General features: G+C 52.7%; 1 protein-coding gene and 2 pseudogenes across 4 annotated transcripts in view; 1 reads left to right on the top strand and 2 right to left on the bottom strand.

Annotated features, from left to right (window-relative positions):
- MAP7D1 (MAP7 domain containing 1) overlaps nucleotides 1-20,120 on the top strand; it is a 74,459-nt gene extending 54,339 nt beyond the window's left edge. For 2 of the 4 annotated variants that reach the window (XM_066638592.1, XM_066638596.1), the window contains 12 exons: nucleotides 2,312-2,434; nucleotides 3,486-3,631; nucleotides 5,271-5,392; nucleotides 5,806-6,050; nucleotides 6,206-6,392; nucleotides 7,494-7,674; nucleotides 10,698-10,802; nucleotides 12,241-12,294; nucleotides 13,084-13,141; nucleotides 15,429-15,534; nucleotides 17,260-17,462; nucleotides 19,307-20,120. In XM_066638592.1, the coding sequence (XP_066494689.1) occupies nucleotides 2,312-2,434; nucleotides 3,486-3,631; nucleotides 5,271-5,392; nucleotides 5,806-6,050; nucleotides 6,206-6,392; nucleotides 7,494-7,674; nucleotides 10,698-10,802; nucleotides 12,241-12,294; nucleotides 13,084-13,141; nucleotides 15,429-15,534; nucleotides 17,260-17,462; nucleotides 19,307-19,317 (1,541 nt within the window). In that variant the 3' untranslated portion in view covers nucleotides 19,318-20,120. The remainder of the gene's footprint in view (nucleotides 1-2,311; nucleotides 2,435-3,485; nucleotides 3,632-5,270; nucleotides 5,393-5,805; nucleotides 6,051-6,205; nucleotides 6,393-7,493; nucleotides 7,675-10,697; nucleotides 10,803-12,240; nucleotides 12,295-13,083; nucleotides 13,142-15,428; nucleotides 15,535-17,259; nucleotides 17,463-19,306) is intronic. The other 2 variants (XM_066638593.1, XM_066638595.1) reach the window with 2 other exon arrangements.
- LOC136662084 (5S ribosomal RNA) lies at nucleotides 12,758-12,873 on the bottom strand (annotated as a pseudogene).
- On the bottom strand, nucleotides 16,390-16,506 carry LOC136661736 (5S ribosomal RNA; annotated as a pseudogene).
- Nucleotides 20,121-25,346: the final 5,226 nt, after the last annotated feature.

Genomic DNA, 25,346 nt, shown 5'->3' with positions numbered 1-25,346 from the left:
CTGCTACAGCTATGTATAGCCAGTATGAAGCTACCCTAATGCTGCTTTTTAACACTGGTGTGTGCTGGATCCTGTTTGTGTGCCTGCATGGGAGTAAGAGTGAAGGCTTCCACGCCACATTAGAGTGAGAAACTGGTGACTGAGGGGCTAGGCCGGGAATGATGCTGGGTGGTGTGGATTGAGTTAGAGATGCTGACCAGTCCCTGGGGTAACTTCAGGGCCACGTGTTTTCGCTGTCGTCCCCCCACTTGCCCCCACTGCTCCTTGCCCTGCTCCCTGGATCCAACAGGAAGAGGGGAATGGAGAGGGAGAGGAAGTGTGGGGGAGAGGAGAGTCAGGAGCTAGAGTGGAGGGCGAGGAAGGGCCAAGAAGGAGCAGTGGAGGCAAGCACCCCTAGCAAACCAGTGCCCAGGGCAGTCACCCCATTAGGCCTTGGGGGTTGCTTTGTGGGTCTCTCAGCCCCCCACCTGTGCAACCCCACTCCTTGAGGACATTTGCAGCTGCGTTCCCCCTTTGTAGCTACCTTCCTTTCAGTGTTCATTTTGTTCTTGCTGACTTTCAAAGGCAAGTCACGTCGTCTCGGCTGTCCCCAGAACTGCCTACAGCCACCTGCTGATGTGATTTATCCCCGTGTTGTGGAATCGGGTGGCTAGAATAGCAGCTTGTCTGTGGCCATTGGGTGTGTTCAAGGCAGGGACAATTTGATGCCGGGACTTCTTGGCTCATAGCTCCCTCTCTTAACCGCGGATCTACACTCAGATATGGAAGCATCTGAACCTGGAAGCATAAAAATATAAGAAAGGAACGTCAGAACTTGGTGTTGCCACTGCTGTTTCTGGGGGTGGCTTGAAAGAGGCCCCTGGGCAAGGCTGGCCTGATGGCCCGAACCAAGGCCCCAAATGCTCCCCTCACTGACCTGAGGTGGAACAGTCACTTCCCACCACTGCTCCTCTTCCTCCTCCCTGGATTTCGAAAGGAAGAGGGGAACAGAGCAGAAGAGGAAGTGTGGAGGAGAGTTTTTGACGCTCTAGCCTAGCCCACTACTCTCCTCTCTTCCACACTTCCCTTCCACACCACTCTTCCAATTGAGGGAGCAGGAGAAGGAGGCCTGCAGGTGGACAGATGCAGACATCCCCCAGGAGACCTTGTGAACATAAGAACATAAGAACAGCCCCACTGGATCAGGCCCAAGGCCCATCTAGTCCAGCTTCCTGTATCTCACAGCGGCCCACCAAATGCCCCAGGGAGCACACCAGATAACAAGAGACCTGCAAGGCTTCCTGGGAATTGTAGTTAAGAACATAAGAAGAGCCCCACTGGATCAGGCCATAGGCCCATCTAGTCCAGCTTCCTGTATCTCACAGCGGCCCACCAAATGCCCCAGGGAGCACACCAGGTAACAAGAGACCTCATCCTGGTGCCCTCCCACCTCATCCTGGTGCCCATCCTGGTGCCTCCCTGTGGCACGTCACAAATGCTTGTGAGGTTCCGTGCCTGGAAAATCGACTCCACGCTTTGCCGTGTCACTGCTGCAAAGGCCCGAATCTCCAGCAGAAGGAAATGGTTCCAACTAGCCGAATGAGCTGGGCCTCCACTTGGCCCCCCACCAACTGCCCTCTTTCTCTTCCGAATATCCAACAGGTCTCGGAGACCCCTATTCCTCTGCTGCTAGTCTGGTGCCTTGCAGAGAACCTTTGAAAATGGGAGTCTGTCCACGGCAGGTTTCCACGGAGAAAGTGGAGTTGAAAATTCCAGGATGGTGCAGTGGTTTGGGAATTGGACTGAGACCTGGAAAATCCAGCTTCAAATCTCTGATCGCAACCTCCTGATTTTAGAAATGGGTTATGTCAGAATGCCAGATGCAAGGGAGGGCACCAAGATGAGGTCTCTTGTTATCTAGTGTGCTCCCTGGGGCATTTGGTGGGCCGCTGTGAGATAGAGGAAGCTGGACTAGATGGGCCTCTGGCCTGATCCAGTGGGGCTGTTCTTATGTTCTTATGATCAGCCATGAAGCTTCCTGGGCCAGTCACTGTCTCTCAGCCTCACCTACTTTGCAGGGTTGTTGTGAGGATATAAGGAGGGAAGAAACTATGAACAGCACCCAGAGCTCCTTGGAGGAAGGGTAGTATAAAAAATGTGAAAAATATATCAATTCTAGCCCTGTTTGAAAATCAGTGGGGAGTGAAAGCCGCAGTCAGGTAAAGACTCCCCTCGTCTGTAGGTTTGGGGGGGGTCGCTGGGCAGCTGTAGAAACATGGCCTCATGAGTCTCGGCTTAATATGAACCTCCCTGTCCGTCTTTTGCTCCCCAGACCGCAGCTTGCAGCTCAGCCCCTGGGAGAGCAGCATCGTAGACCGGCTGATGACTCCAACGCTGTCCTTCCTGGCACGCAGCCGGAGCGCCGTGACGCTCGCCGGCAATGGCAAAGAGCAGGGTAAGCAGAAAGGCTTGAAGGAGCTGAAATGACGCCCGGGGAGTGCTTTGCAGAAGACGAAAGGGTGCTTGAGGCCAGATCCTGCCACCCTGTTTTCCTTCTCTGTCCTGTCTTTCTTTCTTCGTTAGAGCATCTCTCCCCCCCCCCCCCAATTTTCCTCTCCTCTTCTGGAAGGGGGAGAGTGGAGACAAGCCGTTGCAGACACCCACATGGAGCACACTGCTTGGGGGACAAGAGAAAAAAGAAGGGGGGCAATAGAGGTGGCTGTGGCAGCAAGCAGGCAGGCAGGCCGGCAGGACAGCACCTGTGACACTCAGGGGTGGCTCCCTGTGGCAAGTGCTTCAGCACTTAGAAAGACCGGTCTCCTGCTCTGCCCCTCTCATGACGGAGTTTAACCCCATGCACTGCCTGCCCTGCACATTTGCTTTCCTGCCACTCCCCAAGCACTGTGCTCCAGATCTTCTTCCCTTCTCCTGTCAGTGCGCATTAAACCGTGGCGAACACATCCTCCTTTGAACTATTAGCCCAGGGATTTTCATTGTTTTGAAACGGCGCACTGCACACCCCATGGCACACTGATCTCTGCGGTCTTCTCTATGGTCTTTGCCTCTTGGGATGTCACTTCTGGCTTCCAGGAGACTCCTCCAGGTTCTGCAGCTCTGTTTCGAGGACAACTGTCCGTAGGAACGGATTGTCTGCCCCTCTTCCGCCACCGGCAGAGCAGATGGTTGCCCTAGACACAGGACCGCAGAACCCGGAAGAATTGATCAGTGATTTTCAACCGCTGTGCTCTAAACTCTTGCAGCACACCTGTGGCACCTGGTTGACAAATGCTGTTTTGGCCACCCCGCTTGGGACCATGAATGAAACAGGAGTCAAGTGTGTTTTAAAGGGTCATTAATCCACCATTGTTGGAAGCTCAGAATGCACGATGCTCGCCAGCCAACTCTCCTTTTTCCCCCCTGGGTTTCATTCCCAGAATCCATTGCTGCTCCTGGGCAAGGGCACAGACTCACTAGTGACACCCCTTCTCTCTTCCTCCTCCCCCCAGCAGTGCCTGTGTGCCCCCGCTCAGCCTCCGCCAGCCCCCTCAGCCCCTGCAATGGCCAACGCCCACATCACCGCTGCTCAGAGCGACGGCGGCCGGCCACCAGTAGCCCTGACGTCACGCCCCGACGCAAGGTCGAAGCCTCCCCGGTAAGTGACCCTCCATCACCCTCCCCTGAACCTCCCAGAGTGTTGCCCGTAACTGCAGGAGGGGTCGGGAACAGCACAGGGAATTGCAAGGCCTGTGGCAGTCTCTGCACCTTGGTTGATTCCAGGCTGGCCAAGGAAGGTTGTGTGTTGGCAGCCTTCAGTCTCGGAAGACCCTGGTATCGCGCTCTGAATGGTGGTTCTGGAACAGCGTCTGGTGTGGCTGAAAAGGCCAATTCGGGAGTGACAATCCCTTCCGCACCGGGAGCAAGTGCAGTCTGTCCCTGGTCTGTCTCCCTGGCTATGGGCCTTCCTTCTTTGCCTCTTTGCCTCAGACTGTTGGCCAAGTGTCTCTTCAAACTGGGAAAGGCCATGATGCACAGCCTGCCTCCAAGCGGGCCGCTCAGAGGCCAGGGTTTCCCACCTGTTGAGGTCCATTCCTAAGGCCTTCAGATCCCTCTTGCAGATGTCCTTGTATCGCAGCTGTGGTCTACCTGTAGGGCGCTTTCCTTGCACGAGTTCTCCATAGAGGAGATCCTTTGGGATCCGGCCATCATCCATTCTCACGACATGACCGAGCCAACGCAGGCGTCTCTGTTTCAGCAGTGCATACATGCTAGGGATTCCAGCACATTCCAGGACTGTGTTGTTTGGAACTTTGTCCTGCCAGGTGATGCCGAGGATGCGTCGGAGGCAGCGCATGTGGAAAGCATTAAGGGAGGCTAAAGGTTAAGGCTAAAGGTTAAAGGAAGGTTAAGGGAGGCTAAAGGGGCTGTTTAGAGCTCAGGATGTAGGACTGGTTGGCAGGCAGAGGCTGGAGGTGGGTTGGGGTGGAAGGACTAGATGGAGAAGGCAGGCTGGAGCAATGAAGCAGGAACACGAGCCAGGAACCAAGAGCGCAGGGCAGAACTGCCTCAGCCAGCTTCATGGATGGGGCTGGCCCTGGCTGTTGCTGGGCAGCAGTGAACAGGCTGGAAATCCAAACCGATACCTGCTAACTTGGCTCATGCCTGGCTTTCAGAGGGTCACTGCATCTCAACATGGGGTTCCATATAGGACTGTCAGTGACTCCCTTCCATTAGAAGATCCCCACTGGATCAGGCTCAGGGCCCCTCTAGTCCAGCTTCTTCTACCCCACAGTGACCCACCAGAGGGACCACAAGTTGCTTGCATCCTGCTGCCCCTCCCTTGCACCTGGCATTCAGATGTAGCCCATTTCTAAAACCAAGAGGTTGCACATACTCATCATGGCTTGTAGCTGGAATGGGCTTTTCCTTCATAAATCTGTTCACTCTCGTTTTAAAGGCATCTAGGCCAGTGCCATTACTATGTCCTGTGGCAAGGTGTTCCGCAGATTAATTACATGGTGAAGAAATATTCTGACTCTCCCACCAACTGATTTTCATGGCTGTCCCCTGATTCTGGTGTTGTGCAAGACGGAAAAGAACTTTCTTTCATCAACTCTCATAAGCTTCTCCTCCCTCCTCACGGCCATTTCCAAGTTTGGAGGTGCCAGCGTGACATCCTTGGCCTGGTTCCTCCAGCAGTTCTTTCATTTTTCTGCCTAGATCTGACTGATCTTTCTTTCTCCCCCCTCCAACTCTGGCTGTACCTCTCTCCAATCCCCCCTCCGTGTCCTCAGAAGAAGAAGGAGAAGAAGGATAAGGAGAGGGAGAATGCCCAAGAGAAGAGCGCCCTGGCCCTGCGCAAACGTCAGTCGATGCCAACTGGCCAGGCTCGCCAGCTGCGCACTCCAGAGAGGAGGTAGGCAGGTGTCTGCGGGCCCCCTGTCCCCGGCCCCACCTTGAGAATACTAAACTGACTTCGCAGATGTACCCCAAATTGGGCTTTGTTCATTAACACTCTGCAGCACCGCTACCCATTTGCTAGCTCCCCCCCATGGTACCCCACCTGCCCCTGTGCAGTGGGCACTGCTGCCGCTCATGGGATGTCAGGAGTTGGCCCGGCCAGGCTTGCCCTCTAGCAGCTCTGAGCTCAGCCGGTACCCGACTGCAGGTGCCATCGCCGGCACTTGGCCCTGCCAGCTCCTGGGAACAGTTCTGTGAGGGCAGCAGCTCTGGTGGCCCTTTGAGCCAGTCTCAGTGGATGGGCTGTTGCAGAACCAGGGTCACTTTTCCACCCCTTCTTAATACCCGTGCCTCTTTCTCATCCAAAAGCCCAGGCCCCAAGCCCAGGCCTGCATCTCCAGCAGTTGCCAAGCAACGTCCAGCCTCCCCAAGCCCGGGCCCTGGCTCCCCCCACCGGCCGGGCCTGCCCCGCAGCGCCCACTCCTCGCCAAAGGTGCATCCCCGCAGCCAGCCAAAGGTCCGCGAGAGGAAGGATGAGGAGAAGGAACGAGGCGCCGGCTCTCCTGCCCCAAGCGAGACCGTCAAGGTCACAGGGGGCAGTGAATCTGCACCAGGTAGGACCTTATGGGCTTGAGTGCAAGGCGTGGGGGGCCAAGGCCCGCGTGTGTCCTCCAAGAGGGGCCTCTTCAAAATGGCAACAGGACTCTTGGGTTTTGTCCTCCTCTGGATGAGGCGGACTCTTCACACGCACACATTTGGGGCTCTGCAGATGCCACAACGCCTTCCAGCGCCGCCAGCCCTGTGCCGGCTCCTCCACCTCCGACTCCAGGCAAACCCATGGCCGGCACCACGGACCGGGAGGAGGCCGCGCGGCTCCTGGCCGAGAAGCGGCGCCAAGCGCGGGAGCAACGGGAGCGCGAAGAGCAAGAGCATCGGGAGCAGGAGGAACAGGCTCGGTGAGTGGTCCCCCCACGGAGAATCTGCCACAGGAAGCGCCTTTCTAGCCCCAGGGCGTTGGCCATCCATGTTTCCTGGTGGTCGGCCCCTGCGACCCCCTCCATTCCACGTCTCCACACTCCTCCTCCTTCCTCTTCTCTCAAGTCTTGACTGGGTTCTGGTGCTTGGGAGGGGATGGGGTCAGGGGAGACTTTTTTAGCAGAACCCATGTGTTGTCCTGTTTTCCAAACACAGTTTCCCTTGGGATCGCCTATGGGGGTGATTTGCAGGACCCATGTGAGGGTTGGGTTCATGTTAGGGCAGGGCACGGGCAACTGCTTGAGAGTTGTAGGCAGAGCTTACTCTGAAGTAGGGCTCACCAGTATGTAGCTAGTTCATTTGACAGCTGGGGCAGGTGTCACCCCCCCCCCCAATCTATATGACAAAGTTTGTAAACAGCCTCCTCCTCCCCCCTTGCACTCTCTCTCTCTCTCTCTCTCTCTCTCTCAGCTTGTCTCCTTCTTGCTGGCTGCTAGAATCTACCCAATAGGGGCTGCCCACATCACTTGCCTGTTGGTCCTTCCTTCATTGTATCTGCATATTTTATTAACTACAGTGAAAGAAGGACCAACAGGCAAGTGATGTGGGCAGCCTCTCCCTTCCTGCTGGCTGCTCGGATCCACTGAATATATCCTAGCAGCCTGCAAGAAGGGAGAGGGGCTGTATGCATTTGCACCCCATTATAGCTGGCATCCAGGATCCAGCTGGCATCCCCTGCACCTTCCCCTCCTGTTGCTCTGCTACTGCTTACCAGGCAGACTTCAAGCACCTGTTTTTCAAGCCCCGGGGGGTACGCCATGATCACGTGACAGTGCCTTTGAGCATGTGCAGAATGGCTTTGTTGTCTTTCCCGAGAAGCTGGACCTCTGGAATGGGTGTGGAAGCTTTTCCAGAGCAAAGGGGCGGCTTTTGGGCAGGCTGCAGCCTCGCCAGATGGTTGGACCCCTGCCCACCCTCAGGTTGGGTCTTCTCTCTCATCTTTCTCCTTTTCACCCCCAGATATGCATATGGGGGGGCCCTAGAGTGGCTCGGTTGATTATGGTGTTGGATTCCCCCGGCAGGCGCCTTGCGGAGGAGCGAGCCCAGCAAGAGGCCAAAGAGAGGCTACAGCAGCAGGCCGAGCTAGCCCGACTGGAGGAGGAGCGGCGGCAGCGAGAGGAGGAGCGGGCGCGGCAGGAGGAGCGCGAGGCCCAGGAGCGGGCCCGGGCGGAGCAGGAAGAGCAAGAGCGGCTGCAGAAGCAGGTGCGCCTGCCGGGGTGGAGGATAAGGGGGCCCGCCTAACCTAGGAAACAGACAAAAAACACAGCTTCAACTGTAAGGCGGAGAGCTCAGCTTTGCAACCCTGAAGTCTGATGGGGCGGGTGCAAATTGAGAAAAGGCCCTGCCAGCTGAGCATCCTGCAGTTGCTTCACAACCCCCCAAACACCTTATGGATGGGTAGATGAACACAGCAGGGGGTCCCAAAGGTACTGAAGGCTTTTCAAGGTGACACTGAGCGTCTTGGATTAATCTGCAAATGGTTGAGAAGGCAATGTCCTTCCTGCAGCGTGGAAGTCATGTGCCCACCCTCCATCCCTGGTGGCCTCCATCAACTGGTGGCTGGAGCATTCTGAACCAGTTGCCATTTCCAAATTCTTGGCAAGGGCAGCCCCAGATGGAGGTGGCTGATGGACAGGGCCGCCTGACTCCTTCTGTCCAACCAACAGCACTGTCCCTCCTTGGATTGGAAAAGGAAGAGGGGAGTGGGGTGCAAGAGGAAGTGTGGAGAAGAGGAGAGAAGTGGGCTAGACCACCTTCTCCTCCACCCAGTTAAAATAACTGTCTGGAGGGCAGTGGGTGCTAGAGAAGCACTGCCACCTAGTGGTGGTAACCGGTAGTGCTTTCTTAGCTGGAAATCATTTTTGAAGCCCTGCATATTTTGGTGGGGTGGCAAAGAAGTTTACAGCCATCCTGACTCTGAAATTTCCTTCTAAGATTCCAAGGTGACACCATTCCCCCCCCCCCTCAAGCAACCGAGGACAAATGATATCAAAAGCTGCTCTTTTGTTGGTGCCAGGGTGGGGTCAGTGTTGATGACTCTTGGGAAAGAATGTTATGGGTTTGTAGATCAGGCTGGTGTCTGCGAAGAGAAGGAACTAAAAGTTGACACAGAGTTTTAAATTGGCATTGGCTTGGCATGGGACGAAGCTGCCGGTGACTGATCAGAGAGGGCTGTGCCCACATTTGTCTCAGTTTCGTTCTCTTAGGATCCTTGTCCCTTCCTATGACTCTGGCCAGCTTGCACAAGTATTTGACAGGTTACATTCAAAGCAAGCAAGCAAGAGGGATAGAGGTTCCCAAATCATCCTTTGAAGCAACACCTTTGAATCGGCAGCCTATCTATGGCAAGGTACTCGGAGATTGCTGGTGGTGGAAAAAAGGGGAGTGTCATCCCCCTCCCACAGCCCTCAATCCTCTGCACAGTCACTGGGGTCAGGTCACTCTTTCCTTCACTTGCTAGCCACATGTGAACATGCTGGTAGCCGTATTTCGCAACTTGCTCCACCTCTTCCTTCTGCCCCAACACAGGAGATGTTCAGATATTCCAGTCAGACACATCGCGGTTTGCTTTTTTTTTTTTGTTTATAAAGCATATCCAGTGGACACTCACATCGGCTTACACTGGGCTTTGTGCTCCAGTGATTGCAGCTCCATGCAGCCAAGGGGCTTCGTGTGAGCCACATGACTAGAGACCGTGGCCCGCTCTGGCTGCAAAATGGTGAAGGCAGAGTGTGAGCCTGAATTTGGACTGGCGTGAGATTGAAGGGGAAGAGTTGCCAACTTTCTTGCACTTTGAGCGGCGTCCTGTCTGGGTTAGTTCTATGGTTCGAACACAAATAGCCATGCTGCCCAAACAAGACCTCCTAAAGCAGCACACCTCATCCCCCCTTATTCAATAGTCCCTCTTGTCCCCCACCATTCTCTTAACAGCAGAAGGGGAGCAGCAGAGGAAGTGTGAACCAGCTCTAAAACTCTAGTCTGCCCTTTTCCTTTCCTTTGCACTTCCTTTTGTGTTCCCTTCCCTTCTTCATTTTGGAATCCAGGGACCAGGAGGTGGAGGGCCACAGGTGAAGACATAACACCAGAACCAGGGGACATCCACTCAAATTGAGTGTTGGGAGAGTTAGAACAGACAAGAGAAAATATTTCTTTACTCAGTGTGTGGTTGGTCTGTGGAACTCCTTGCCACAGGATGTGGTGATGGCATCTGGCCTGGACGCCTTTAAAAGGGGATTGGACAAGTTTCTAGAGGAAAAATCCATTATGGGTCACAAGCCATGATGTGTATGTGCAACCTCCTGATTTTAGAAATGGGCTGTGTCAGAATGCCAGATGCAAGGGAGGGCACCAGGATGAGGTCTCTTGTTATCTGGTGTGCTCCCTGGGGCATTTGGTGGGCCGCTGTGAGATACAGGAAGCTGGACTAGATGGGCCTAGGGCCTGATCCAGTGGGGCTGTTCTTATGTTCTTAACTACAATTCCCAGGAAGCCTTGCAGGTCTCTTGTGATCTGGTGTGCTCCCTGGGGCATTTGGTGGGCCGCTGTGAGATACAGGAAGCTGGACTAGGTGGGCCTATGGCCTGATCCTGTGGGGCTGTTCTTATGTTCTTAACTACAATTCCCAGGAGGCCTTGCAGGTCTCTTGTTATCTGGTGTGCTCCCTGGGGCATTTGGTGGGCCGCTGTGAGATACAGGAAGCTGGACTAGATGGGCCTACGGCCTGATCCAGTGGGGCTGTTCTTATGTTCTTAACTACAATTCCCAGGAGGCCTTGCAGGTCTTGTTATCTGGTGTGCTCCCTGGGGCGTTTGGTGGGCCGCTGTGAGATACAGGAAGCTGGACTAGATGGGCCTATGGCCTGATCCAGTGGGGCTGTTCTTATGTTCTTATGAAGGCACATGCCCTACTCCAGCCTGCCTCCTGAGGCAGATTCAGTCAACCTCAAAGAAGAGCCAGCCCTATGGTAGACTGGTATACAAAGAAGTGTGCTCTTTCACTGTATGGAACAGGAATTCTATGGGTCAAAAAGTAGAACCAGTTCTCCTCTCTCAGTTCAGGATGGTTTAAATCACGGAGATGCTTCATTTCAGAATGGGCCAGTCAGCAGCTGCTGCCCCCCCATCTTCATAGACCAGACCTGGAAAGCCCCACCTCTTCCTGACCAGCTCAGCAGGGACAGGCTCACCCAAGCTGGTAACATTAACCTTTCCTCCTCTTGGCTGCAGAGGGAGGAGGCAGAGGCCCGGGCACGCGAAGAGGCCGAGCGCCAGCGCGTGGAGCGTGAGAAGCATTTCCAGCGGGAAGAGCAGGAGCGCCTGGAGCGAAAGAAGGTGAGCGTGGACTGCCGCCACAGAGGCCGCCCAGCGCATGGAGCGTTTGCAAGGGTGGCGGTGTTTAGATAGACATGCTCCAAAGAGGAGGCTGAGAATGATGGGCCCAGGAGGAAGGGGAAGATGGGCATGGGATGGCAGGCGGAGATGGATTCCGGACCCTTTTAACTTTCCAGAGCATCTTGGGAATTGTAGTTTGGTAGGGTGCTGAGAAACTTTGAAATGGAACTAAAATGGTGTTGAACATCCTTCAGGGTGCTTTTGCAATGTCTAATCCTTACCTTATAGCAGGGGTGTCCAAAGTTTTTGGCAGGAGGGCCACATCATCTCTCTGACACTGTGTCGGGGGCCGAGGAAAAATAGAATTAATTTACATTTAAAATTTGAATAAATTTACATACGTTTACATAAATGAATATATTACAGATGAACTTATATGAATGAATGAAGGTCTTGCAATAGCTCAGGGCCTATAAAAGGCCTTGCACAAAGCAAGGCTGGCCTTTCCTTTGCTGCCACTGCTGCATCACAGACGTGAAACAGCAAGCGGTGGAGGAAGCCCTCATCCCACAGCTCACACAAGAGGTCGAGCAGTAGCATCGGGCTAGTGCGGGCTCCAACAAATCTCCGGAGGGCCAGAGGCTCATTGGAAACTGGGGGCTTCCTGAGGGCCCCATTGAAAGGCCTCGAGGGCCGCAAGGGGCCCCAGGGCCGGGGTTTGGGCACCCCTGCCTTATAGTTATTAAAGTTATCTTGAAGTTATGCTTTTAAAATCTCGAGAATGGATGGCTCCTTTTGTCCAAGTTCAAAAACCCCTCCTTCACCGTGTCCCCTGTTTGCCGTGCAAGATGGCTGCACCTAGTTGTTTCCTTGGAACGGAGCATAGGGTGACATTATTCACGGAGGCGGCTATGTTTTCTATCCCCGAGCTCACAGGAACTTTGTGTGGGCCCACCACATTTGTGGCCCCATTTGTTGTGCTAGTGTGGCTGGAAGGAGGAGGAAAAACAGGTCACTAACACTTCTAGCACTGGAAGCTGAAAAAATGAATGCAGCCATGTTTAAACCTGTGGATCACCCCCACAAAGAAACAGTGTGTGGATAAAAATATCTGCAGATCAGCTTGCCCTGACGAGTGGCCTTGGTCCTGAGTGCGATCTTGCAAATACAGTTTGATAATGGCAAAATATTTGGTCCTTGAGGACTAATACTTTTTCCAGTCTCTCCATATGTATCTCTTAAAGAGACTGGCATCCCTGCGCCATTCAGATTTGACAAGAGATCTGTATGTTTTGGGCATCCGCACACCTGCTTACAAACTATAAAAGGACCTCTGTGCATATATGGAGAGTTTTCTGCTCCACCCGCTGAGGCTGGAGAGTTGGCCAAGTTCAAGGCCGGCATGTGACTTGAAGCTCGCTTTCTCGTTTCCTTGCAGCGGCTGGAGGAGATCATGAAGCGGACCCGGAAAGCAGACGGCACCGATGCCAAGGCAAGTGATGTCTCCAATTCTCTTCCCTGAAAGATGGAGTGGGGTGCAGGGGTGGCGCAACCCGGAACACCACTCGATGCTGCCTCAGGTCTGCAGCCTCCGCGCTACAGAAAAACACAAACAAGAACCCTTAACTGTGCTCCTCCTGTGCTGCCGTGAAACCTAGAAGGGTGGTACTTCTGATTTCATTAACAGGGGCAGCACAAATGCCGTTGAGAAGCCAGGGTGATGTTTGGGTTCTGGTAGTGGATTTGGTTGGCAACCTTCAGTCTTGAAAGACTATGGTATAAGCCTACAGCAGCCGGTATTCCCAGGCGGTCTCCCATCCAAGTACTAACCAGGCCCGACCCTGCTTAGCTTCTGAGATCACGGTATAAGCCTACAGCACCCGGTATTCCCAGGCGGTCTCCCATCCAAGTACTAACCAGGCCCGACCCTGCTTAGCTTCCGAGATCATGGTATACGCCTAGAGCACCCAGATTCCCAGGCAGTCTCCTATCCAAGTACTAACCAGGCCTGACCCTGCTTAGCTTCCGAGATCAGACAAGATCAGGCATGTGCAGGGTAGTGGATTTAGATCTGGAAGATCCAGGTTCAAATCCCTGCTCAGCCACAGTGCTTCCTAATGAGCCAATCACTCTCTCTCTCAGCCTCGCCTTCCTCACAGGGTTGTTGTAAGGACAAAAGCAGAGGAGCAACTATGTACACTACCCTGAGCTCCTTGGAGGAAGGGTGGGATAAAAATGTAAGAAATGAAATAAATGCTACTCCTGGCATGTGTCTTTGCAGAAGAAAGACAACAAGAAACTGGTGAATGGAAAGGAAGGGAAGCCGGACGCTGAGACAGGTAGGAGTGAGAACTGAACGCAGGGGGAAGTGAGATGAGTGAGTGGCCCAGGAGCGGAAGGTGGAGGTGTCGCAGCAGTGCCCCCATTGCCGTCTCAAGGCTCAGGCCTGTGTAGTTTGAACAGTAGCTGAGCTCGGGGTCCTCGATGGAGCAAGCCCTGCCACAGACCTTGGCTTTGGAAGGTTGGCTGTGGCCAAGACCTGCAGAGGCTCCCTGCCGTCTCCCAGCCACCCTCCCTGTGGCCTCCATCTTCTTCCTGCTCCCTTGCTCTCTCCTTCCACCTTTCTGCCTTGCCATGCTACCCTCTGCCCCTCCTCTCCTGACAATCAGCTCAGGAGAAAAGAAGGGGCAGAGTGGCCCAGCAGCAGAACCAGGCCTGTAGCCAGGACTCTAGAGGGGGGGGCGACTATTTTTTCAAGGGGGCAATGATGTCAGGTTTCTCTACTGGTGGGCAAAATGAAAGGATAGATTCTGGAGAAACAGCAAAGACCTGAAACTCCCCCAAATTTCAGGAGGAGAAAATAATGTGTGTTTTTTTGAAAGATGCATTTATTATCTGTAAAGCAATGTAACAATAATTGGCATAGAATAAATGCATCTCTGCATGCCATGGATGCCTAAAATGTATTGCCTACATAGAAAGAACATGCAGTGTATCCTTTCATTTACACACCAGTGCAATACACAGGCCTGCAACCCTGTAAAAGTAAAACCTATCACTGTGACGCAGGTAGTATTTACTTGTATTGAAAGTGCCTATTTAACACCTATATAGTGCCTATCTAGCACCTAAATAATGCCTGTCTAGTGCCTGTGCAGCACCTATCTAGCACCTATATAACGTCTATCTAGTGCCTGTGCAACACCTATCTAGCACCTATCTAGCACCTACATGACACCTATATAGCGCATATCTAGCACCTACCTGACACCTATACGGTGCCTATATAACGCCTATCTGACACCTATATAGCGCCTATTTAACACCTCTTTAGCACCTATATAGCGCCTGCTTAACACCTATATAGCACCTATATAGCACCTAACACCTATTTAACGCCTATATAGCGCCTATATAATGCCTATATAGCACCTATATAATGCCTATCTTACACCTATCTAGCGCCTATTTAACACCTCTCTAGCACCTATCTAGCACCTATTTAACACCTCTCTAGCACCAATCTAGCACCTATTTAACGCCTATATAGCACCTATATAATGCCTATCTAACACCTATAGAGCATCTTTTTAATACCTTTATAGCACCTATCTAGCACCTTTCTGGCCCTCCCTTAGCTACGGCCCTGAGCAGAACATGCTGATTGGTTACCACTAGGTGGAAAAGAAGAGCCCTGGCCACTCACTGGAAAGTGAAAGACCCCTGGGCAAGCCAAGGCACTTGGGTCACAATCTAAGAGAGATGCGACAGCCTCATCCCAAAGCTGCTCTCCTCCAGGAAGTGGTGTGTGGTCCTCACCCCTGACTGAAACTGCACCAAAGGAGTTTGGGCTGCAGCCGTGCGTGTTCACCTCCTATTGCCCTTGCTTCTCCCGTCCCAGCCCAAACTATGTCACCTTCCACTCTCAAAATTTGGGGCAGGGCTCTGCCTTCTTGCCTACGTCACCCTGTTGAGCGCTGGGAACAGTGATGGCCGTGTAGATCAGACAGCAACGGCAGGGGCTGATGTTGGAGGCAGGAGGTTCAGGAGATCCATTTTGCAGATGGCGTGAGGAAGGAACACAGCCTGGAATGACCAGGAAGAGCTGAGCCCGTAGCCAGTGGGGAAAAAGTGTAGCAAACCAACTGGAGCCTGAGGAATCCCGGAGCCCTAGGGAAAATCAAGCATCTGTTGAGTCAGAGGCTCCCCAGACTCTGTTCTCTCTCGCACCCAAGAGTAGCCTACAACACCTTTCTGCAGCTGTGCTGGCCCGTACCTGCTCAGTAGTGGAGTCATATCCACACCACCCTGAGTTCCTTGATTTCAGAAAGATGGACTATATGCCAGGATGCTGTAGTGGTTCAGGAGCTGGACTTAGACCTGGAAGAGACAGGTCCAAATCCCTGATCAGCTACAAAGCTTCCTGGGTGACCTTGGGTCAGTCACTCTCTCTCTCAGCCTTGCCTACCTCACAGGGTTGTTATGAGGACTAAAAGGAGGAGAGGAACCATGCAAACCACCCTGAGATCCTTGGAGGAAGGATGGCATAAAACATGTGAAAAATAAAACAAATAAATAAATGCAATCTAGACACAAATAGCTACATGACAATTCCTGTATTGTCAGATGAGAAGCGACCCGGGAGCCTGCCCAAGGAAGAGGAGTTGCCCGAGATGCAGGCCTCGAGTCCAGCTGGACACAAGGTGGCAGCACCTGAGGGGACGCAGCACAGGTACTGTCTGTGGTTGGACACGGGGCGCTGGGCTTCAGATGGGACCGCGTCCTACATTCTGGGAGGGGCAGCACAGCGACCACTTCCCCACAACATCCTTCCATACAATGCTTCTAATGCAGGCATGCACAGGATATCAGGGGAGTGGAGAGCATCCCCAGTGGTTGGAGTGGAGAAGGGACAGGGAGGTTGGTGCCACTCGTCCCCTTGAATCCTGCCCCTCTCTGGGGCTTCTGCATCCCTGTGCAGGCCTGGCCCGAGATGTCCCAAGCTATGTGTCGCCGTCATCATTGGCAGGCCAGCTGCTCCTCTGCCGCCGTCTGCCTCTTCCTGCTTCCTGACTTTAAAAGGAAGAGGGAGAAGAGTGGAAGAAGTGACCCAGAGACCTCTCCTCCCCACTTCCTCTCCATTCTCCCCTTTCTTTTCCAATCCAGAGAAGGAGGAACAACAGAGACATGGGAGTGGGGAAACCCACACAGTTAACCCTATGGATGCTTGGCAGCCTTCAGTCTCGAAAGACTATGGTATAAGCCTACAGCACCCAGTATTCCCAGGCGGTCTCCCATCCAGGTACTAACCAGGCCTGACCCTGCTTAGCTTCCAAGATCAGACAAGATCGGGAGATAGTGTTCAGTATAGGGAGATGGATGGCAACCTTCAGTCTTGAAAGACTATGGTAGAAGCCTACAGCACCCAGTATTCCCAGGCGGTCTCCCATTCAAGTACTAACCAGGCCTGACCCTGCTTAGCTTCCGAGATCATGGTATAAGCCTACAGCACCCGATATTTCCAGGCGGTCTCCCATCCAAGTACTAACCAGGCCTGACCCTGCTTAGCTTCCGAGATCATGGTATAAGCCTACAGCACCCGGTATTCCCAGGCGGTCTCCCATCCAAGTACTAACCAGGCCTGACCCTGCTTAGCTTCCAAGATCAGACGAGATCGGGCATGTGCAGGGTAACAGTTGCTGCCTTAGGGCTGGTCTTATTCCTAGTCAGCCCAGAATGAAGTTCCCTGGGGAAGCCAAGTTTCAGCATGTCCCCAAAAAGGATTGATGATGACCAGGTAGTGTGGCTCTGCACTCCTTGCCTTGCGATCTTTCAGCAGCAGCACTCTTGCTGAGCTTGATTCTGCTGCAGTGTCATTAACCCAGTTAGGAGACCACATAAGGTTGAGATCCCCACAAAGGAACAAGCTTTCGCACCAGATACTCTGGGATGCAGCGTTTAAGAACATCAGAAAAGCTCCACTGGATCAGGCCAAAGGCCCATCTATTCCAGCTTCCTGTATCTCACAGTGGCCCACCAGATGCGTGAAAAAAAATTCATACTGGATCACTCAGTAGAAAATGGGACTGGAAAGAGACTTCAGTTCAGTAGGGATGAAGTGGGGCAAAGAAATTTACAGGGGTTGATGTGCCTTCCTAGTCCCCCTTTTCCAAGGCTGTTATTTGGCACAGAATTCTCTCTTCTGGGCGGGGGGGGGGACGGGACAATGAAGTGACTAGTCCTTATGGCTGCAGAGAGGTTTAAAAGTGGCTGGGCAGTGTCAGGCAAGATCTCGTGGGGCACCCTCCCCCTCAACCCCCGAAGCAAAGCAAATTCTGCAAGGTGTCTTCTGGGCCCAGAATTTCGCCAGGTTGCATTCACATAGCCTTCTGTCCTCTTCGAGTGGGGCTCCCTTTGGGGTGGGCCTTTGTGACGCACACCCCTTTTCCATCCACAGCTCCCCGGTGACGTCGGCCCTGTCCCTGGTGAACGGCTTGCAGCCCGGCAAGCACGAGAATGGCTTTTCCTCCTCCAAGGAGCCTGGCAGGCAAGAGCACCTGGCAAGCTCGGGGCTGGGCATGGCCGGAGAGCCCATCCTGCCTTTCTCCAACAAGGAGCCCTTTCTCACCAAGGCAGTGGCCAAAGCCCCGCAGGTCACAGGTGAGATGTGGCCCCTTTTGGGGCAAGAGTGACGGCCAGCAGCTGGGCGGATCCCTGCATTCTTTTCTGTGCTTTATTTTTCCAGGGGTGCCTGGGGAGCCCCCTGCCCGAGACCCTGGCAAGCTGCAGCCAATGACAGGCCTGCCCTAGATGGTCCAAGGACCGGAATCTGTAGATAGTAGAACTGTTTCCTCTGTCTGCTGGACTGTAAGAGGAGTTATGCAGACTGCCTGCCCAACCCTCTTCCCACCATGCTAGAGTTGGCAGCTGTGCCAACAGAGCATACGCTGTGTGCTATGGTGTGTGGTGGGCGGGCAATCACACAATCTACAGGAAATAGGTAAAAGTATTTCCTTACCCCCTGGTAGGCTGCCTGATCACTGAGGGTGTTTGAAAACAGTTTTAGTTTTTGGCAGATTTTGTGATTTGGAAGGCAGAAAGTGGTGATATGTGTTTTTATTCCAAGTTTGCATTTTGAGTCATTTTAAACACTTTAATCCCCTGGGGGCTGGGGGATAAGAATAGGCCCTCAGTTTGGCTGTACTTGTTGTAAGAGGCGACTAAACAGCCACCGGGTAGATGGGACTCGTCAGCCTGGGAAGGCAGCTCATCTGAGAGAAGGAAAACTCTGACCCCAAACCTCCACTGCCTTGTGGCTACATCCAGTTATGGAAAAGGCTTCAGGAGTCAACCTCGAGGCAAAATCCGGAGCCGGAGTCCCTGAGGCAGTTCATGGCTGAACACAGTCACGTTCTGGCAACTCCTGCGACGCCGCTGGAACCAACTGTATTGGCCTCTGCCTTTCCATTGGACCATTCCAGCGACGTGGAGAGGGGGGGATTTGCTGCATGGGTAACAGCCTATCCTCCATACCTCCTTTACCCAGGCTTCGCGCACTGGAGAGGACACTGTTCCGGAATCACCATTCAGAGCGCGATACCATAGTCTTCCGAGACTAAAGGATGCCAACACTTTAAAAGTCTACTCGGCAGGTGATAGAGGTGATATTGTGTCAGCCACAGTATTATTTCTAACTCAAAAAGTCATCTATTTTAATTTCTGGAAAATATCTTAAACACGAGAATAGTAATAATAATAATAATAATAATAATAAACCCTGAAAGGGACCCTTCTCCCTGAAAGGGAAAGAGAAAGTGGTGTTTTGTGTTTTTAACAATAACTAAAAATTGTTATATTATTATAATAACTAAAATAACCTCTACTGATTCTCCTCAGACCTATGCCAGCCATTTTGCTGGCACAAGTCCAAGGAGATCCAGGGATGAAGGATGCAGGAAAACAGGATAAGATCTGGAATGTGTGACTGGCACCAGATCCACCTCCTCCCTCCCCCAACACACACCCCAGTTTTTGCAGCCAGTGTGCCTTGTTTACCCCCCACCCACCCACCCACCGCCCTCTCCCACTGCCATCTTACCGGCACCTGTGGAACTTCCTGGATCCACTGCTCTTGCTGTTTGTGGCAGTGGCCTGGTAGCAGCCCAGCAGCACATGACAGTCCCCCTTTCACCCCACTGGAAAGGACCTTGTGCTAGCTTCCCAGCAGGCCTCATAGAACTGGGGCCTGAAGATGATCCACCTCGCTGACTGCTGGCCACTGATTTCAGATGGTGGCTTTGGAGGTTTCCCAAATGGCCCAACAAGGTTACCAACAATTTGTGTGTGTGTGTGTGTGTGCATGTGTGCGTGTGTGAATAACTCAAAGAGGACACAGCTGGATTTGGGTGCACCTGATTTGGTCAACTTATCCTAGGATGCAGGTGAGACTCACCCATAAGCGCTCGCTCCTCTCTGATCTCTTTCTTTCTCCCTTTCTCCTCCAGAGGTTCTGTAAGCAGCGATGCCACCCTGCTACTCTCCCCTGCAAGGATGGGTGCGCCAGTGTGCCAGTGCCAGCCTAGCTGTAACCAGATGATGGGACAGATGCCCCACCCCACCCCAGGAGGATCATGAAAGCGCTGGGGCCCAGGCTGGGAACCACCCCGCCCTGCAGACTTTCTCTTCCTGTTCTCCTTTTTCTGATGATGATTATTTTTTTAATATGCACCTTATCAGACTGACCCCCCCCCACCCATAGTTCATCCCACAAGACTATATAACCACATAGTTATTTAACTGGCTGGGTACTTAAGGATGTGAATAGTGTACAGAGAACCTCAGTGTGAGCACGAGAGCTTGCACAAGCAGTTGTCTTTGTGGTATCGCTCCCCCCCCCCACACACACACACGGTGTGTTTATGAGAGACGCCCGGGGGGGTGTGTCTTTTTGAAGTGTGGGCTGGGTCATGGAGACTGGAGCCCTGCACATGGGTGGGGTCTGCGTGCACTTCTGTTGCAGCCAACAGAAAGCAGGCAAGTCTAGAACCCTAATTTAAACTCCCACCATCGGTCTCAGCCAGCCACGAACCTGCAGAATTTTGTGTGTGAGCACACACTCTTAGCCACTCAACAACTGCCATTGTCCAACACACTGTGCTTTTTTTGGGTGCTGCTGTTTCAGCGTGTGTGTGTGTGAAAGCGTGTGAAAGTGTGTGTACGCACCTGCGGGTGATGGCTGGGACCGTACTGCGCTCTGTGTCATTGTGACAGTATTACACATCCGAACAACCTTTATGGATAATAAAGTGGAGGAATGACTGTGGCTGTCTCTTCTTTGGGGCTGAAGGTTTGCACCAGTGTGTCCGAGTCCTCCCCTCCGCCATCCAAAGGACTGCGATGCTTTAGAAACAGTGTCCCTTAATCCCAAGTGTAATTTTATCCTCCACTTCAGGCCCTCCTCTGACCCACAGGTTTGGGACTGGGAGGCAATATTGATGGACCACACCGTGAGCCAGGACACCCAGTCACAATGGAGACTTTGGATTGGAGGAGTTCAGGTCAGTGGCATACCTAGATGAGGGTCAGCAGGTGCAAGTGCCCCTGGGCACCGCAACAGGGACGTGGTGCCCTTCCAGCCGTGCTGCCCCAATGGCCACCTGCGCCCGCTGTCTCCCTGTCCAGAGGCATTCTGAGGGCTGGAGAGGCGGCACTTTTTTTTTTCCGCTCCCAAAAACCAGAAGTGACGTTTTAAGGTCTTTAAAGTCCTTCTGAGGATGGAAAGGCCACATGTGGCCTCGCCAGCCCTTAAAAAACCTCCAGAGGTCACGTGATGTGGGGCACTTCCAGGATCACCCTGGCGCAGCACAGGGGCCAGGACTGCCACTGGTTCAGGTACTAGAGAGAGGGAGGGCGCAACTGAGCCCCAGGCCTAACAGGGACTGATGGAGAACTGCTAAGCATTCCTGTTGTCTGCTTGAGCAGTGAGTGGACCGCTGTGCCTTGCTGGGACTATGAAGTCACTTTTCCCGTTGACAGATGTGATTGTGTAACACAGTTAAAGCGAACATGAAATGCAGATGAAATGTCCATCACCTGTCATGACTGCATGAAGAAAGAACCCCGATCTGGAGTGCCACAGCAAGCATTTCTTGAATCCAGTGGCATAACGAAGGCATCTGGTGCCTGTTAGGTAAGAACCAGGGTATGTCCTACTTCAGAGCAGGGTGCAGTCAAACATGCAGACACAGCAGAGACTTCGGGTGCAATTGTACTTGAGTACAGAGCCATACACAGAATTGTGAGAGCAATCCAGGTCATACACAGGTAATACAGAGTTACCTAGTTACAGTCCATTTTCCATAAGGCAGTCCATGGTCATTTGTAGTGTTTGTTCTGACAAGCCCTCCTGCAGTAGCTTCTCAGTTCACTCCCTCCATAGGTGGAGCTGCACGGAGAGGCTTAAATAGGATTCAGCACCCAATCTGGTTTTCCCCTTTTAATAAGGGAATGGCTACACAGGTGTCCAGGTAGTCCTGCTATCACAGCTGTTTTACAACTTGCCCTGAACAAACTGTTTGCAAACCCGGCCTGAGTGTGCCAGAGCAAAGAGCTCACAGTGCCTGGGGTCAGAGAAAATTTTGGAGACCCCCGATACAACACAATCACATTCCATTAATTAATTAAAATACTATATTCTCAAATACTATCTTTTTAATTATACGACACTATAAGATATAATTCAAGGTTTCTTAGAATTCAAGTTTTCTTAGAACCAACTCTAATTCACTACCCACTAGGTGACACTGCCCCTTGGCTAAATATTTGGGAAAGGCAGAGAATGAAGGTGTCAACCCACCCAGTAAGATGTGCAGCTCTCAGGGCAGAGGTCAGCCAAAAAGGCAGTGATCTTCTGGAGTCTCTCAAGGATAGCTCCGATAAGGGTGAGAGGAGGTTGAATTCTGGCGTGAGTGGCAGCGGTGAGAGAGCCAGGTGGGCCCGCTGGAGAATGCCCGCCAAAGCCTTTAAACAGGGACTTCTGGTTTTCGCAAAAACTAGAGGTCCCTGTTTAAAGGCTCCAGGAGCTCTTCTGTGTGGTGACCCCAGCATTGTGGAGCCCAGGTCAATTGGCCCCCAGCCCCCTAGCAATGCCACTGCCTGGATACCCCACTTCAAAAAGCTGTGCTCAAACTACTAGAGCCAGGGAGGAGTTGGAGTCTGGATCTTTACCTTTCGTGATAGCCCCCTTGTTTGCACAAGTCTACAGGGTGATTTAGCCAACACTCAGGGGAATTGGGGTGGAACTTGTGGATTTCATTAAGGGCTCCTCCCCACCTTTCTCCCCATGAGTTCTCCCCATGAGTTGAGCACTGGCAAAGCAGGAGTTGACCCCTACAGATTAGCATAGAGCAGTGGTTCTCAAACTGGACCTGGACCCATTTTTTAGAAGGACAATGCGTTGAGACCCACTGGAAGTGATGTCATTAACCTGGAAGTGATGCCATACCTGCCATCAAGCAGGAAAAATTTTAACACCCTCTCATACAACAAAATCAAATTAAGTAAATTAAAAGTTTACAACAAGTATAAGTTTAAAAAGAACCCTCCCAAACAGTTGCTGATCTGTTAGAAAAAAATTCCCTGAACATCCCAAAGGCTGCAATCCTATCCACACTTATTCAGGAGGAAGCCCCATTGACTATCATTGTTAAAAGCATAGACACAGCAGCCTGTGAAAAGTACAGATCTGTAACATTTCCTCCAATGCAGCCACATAGCAGGGTCACATCAAGTCGGATGTATTAAAAATAAAATACACATTGAAATGAATGGCTCATGACACTGAAATTGACCCATGACCCACCCAGTGGGTCTCAACTCACAATTTTACAAACATTGGCAGTATTTTCTTGCATGGGATGGATCCGAAAGGAGAGAAAAACCACTTCTTTTCCTACTCTGCTATGTGTAACAGCCTATCCTTCATACCTTCTTTACCCAGGCTTCGCGCACTGGAGAGGACACTCCAACTTCGCCATACAGCGTCGGCACAACACGGGAAGTAGCAGTTTACCGGTTATAAGTCTTTGCTTGATTGGCGTAGAGCATGACGCCAGGGGCTGCTCCCGACGGTGGGAGAGATCATTGCATCTCACTGGGCAGCTACCGCCCGCCTTAAGCTGGGCAGTCCCCAGCCAGTAAGGTGTTGCCTCGCCACGGTCCATTAACCTCATGGGGTATGTGGGGTTTAGGGTGAAAACCGACAAGCGGATCGACAACTCTGCACCATGCAACAGAAAACTCCTGCCCTTAAGCTGGGCACCTGGAACGTTAGGACAATGACACCTGGCTTCTCTGATGACCTGCAAGAAATAGAGGACGCACGTAAAACAGCTGTCATCGACATGGAGCTGAGCAGACTGCAGATGGACATCGTCGCCCTTCAAGAGAAGGCCCATAGCCAGGGAGACAGACTGCACTTGCTCCCGGTGTGGAAGGGATTGTCACTCCCGAATCGGCCTTTTCAGCCACACTAGACACTCTTCCAGAACCACCTTTCAGAGCGCGATACCAGAGTCTTCCGAGACTGAAGGTTGCCAACAATGTGTGAGCAAGAACCAGACCTCACACTAGGGTCTAGTGCTGAGTCAAGGTGTGGGTGTCTGGCTTCAGGAGCAACCTTGAGGCTGAACAGCTTGGGTTGTCAGGTTCTGTTTTAGATGTGCCAAGGATCCATTTACACATACGCACCCAATGCTAGGCCGAATGGAGTCCCCCGCCCAGCGTGATCGTACCTGAAGAAACTTTCTGATGGTCCCACGGGATGCACTCTGCACTGATTTCTTAGGGATGCTGGCAGGGCAGACCATCACCTCTGTTAGCGAGAAATTTACCTGTTCCTGGTTCTTTTAGCTGAGCAGCCAATTCGAATGACACATTGGTGTCATGGGTGTCAAAAGCAATTGACACACTCTCAACTTGGAGCCCAGGTTTACCAGCTGGGTAGACCTGGGCTCCCACTTGAGCTTATCGCCTCTGTGGCCATTTGCTGGGTGGGTAGACCTGGGCTCCTGCCTGGACTTGGCGCCCAGGTTTGTCTGCTTGAGCAGTGAGTGGACCGCTGGGCCTTGCTGGGATTATGAAGTCACTTTTCCCATTGACAAATGTGATTGTGTATTCACAGTTAAAGTGAACATGAAATGCAGTTGAAATGTCCATCACCTGTCAGGGCTGCATGAAGAAAGAATCCCGAACAGTCATCTGGAGTGCCACGGCAAGCATTTCGTGAATCCAGTGGCATAACAAAGGCATCTGGTATGTGTGACTGCCACCACCCAATGTTAGGCTGAACGGAGTCCCCCAAGCAGCATGGTCATACCTGAAGAAAGACTGATGGTCCCATGGGATGCACTCTACACCGGTTTATTAGGGATGCTGACAGGGCAGAGCATCACCTCCAAGTGCCCAGATGGCTGGCAACCTTCAGTCTCAAAAGACTATGGTATAAGCCTACAGCACCCGGTATTCCCAGGCGGTCTCCCATCCAAGTACTAACCAGGCCTGACCCTGCTTAGCTTCCCAGATCATGGTAGAAGCCTACAGCACCCGGTATTCCCAGGCGGTCTCCCATCCAAGTCCTAAGCAGGCCTGACCCTGCTTAGCTTCCGAGATCAGACAAGATTGGGCATGTGCAGGGTAACAGCTGCTGCACACAAACTCCAACCAGATTTGCTTCTCCAAACAGGTTTATCCGTGTCTCCAGCCTGCTGACCTTGCTGCAAATACCTGCCATGGCCGGCCTCCTGGCGAACCCAGAATCCCCGTTGGTGTGCTCTAGAAAAGGTGTAAAAATTCATGTTCTCCCACAACATGAGAAACTGCCTTGGCTCCATGCTCTCACTGCTCATCTTTCCGATGGTGTGCAACACGTATTCTCAAGTTATACACGCCTGTTGGCTTGCTTACATCCGATTCCTCATGGAGCCCTGTCAAGCCTGCAGGAGCTGGGCTCCGTCCTCCCTGATCCACCAGCCGCAGTCCAGTTCATCTTTGCTGGGCTGGAGGATGACGCAAGGGGGGAAGCCTGAGCTGCCCCCTTTCTGGCAGGCCGCTGTTGAAAGCACAGGAGCGAAGTCAGGCGAAAAAATGAAGCCAAGGCGGCACCTGGCTCTGGATCCCAGGACCTGCTGTGCTGACCTGGGTGCTGTGACACTGCAGTTCCGAGCCGGCCCTTCCCATTGTGAAGGAGGCTGGAGGTTCTGCTGATGCTCCTGGTCTGGACCAGAAGCATCTCCTGCTGGTCACACCTTGTTCTGCTCTCACCTGGCCTTGGCCAAGCACCACTGCCGAGCAGTACAGGGTAAGTGTTAAGCCCCCCCCCCAGCCTGGAAGCTGGGTCCCCAGGGGTTCAGTGTGTCACTGACCATGTTGAGCTTCAGCCCACCCCCCCAACCTGTGTCCCTGCTATGAGGACCGCTGGGCTGGATCCCAGCATCCAGGATCTGGGCCTGACCAGTCACAGTTGCAAGACCCACCTGGATGGTGGGG

The sequence above is a fragment of the Tiliqua scincoides genome, chromosome 10, assembly GCF_035046505.1.
Source record: "Tiliqua scincoides isolate rTilSci1 chromosome 10, rTilSci1.hap2, whole genome shotgun sequence".
Lineage (NCBI taxonomy): Eukaryota > Metazoa > Chordata > Lepidosauria > Squamata > Scincidae > Tiliqua > Tiliqua scincoides.
The sequence above is the reverse complement of the archived record's forward strand: the minus strand, read 5'-3'. Positions and strand labels throughout refer to the sequence as shown.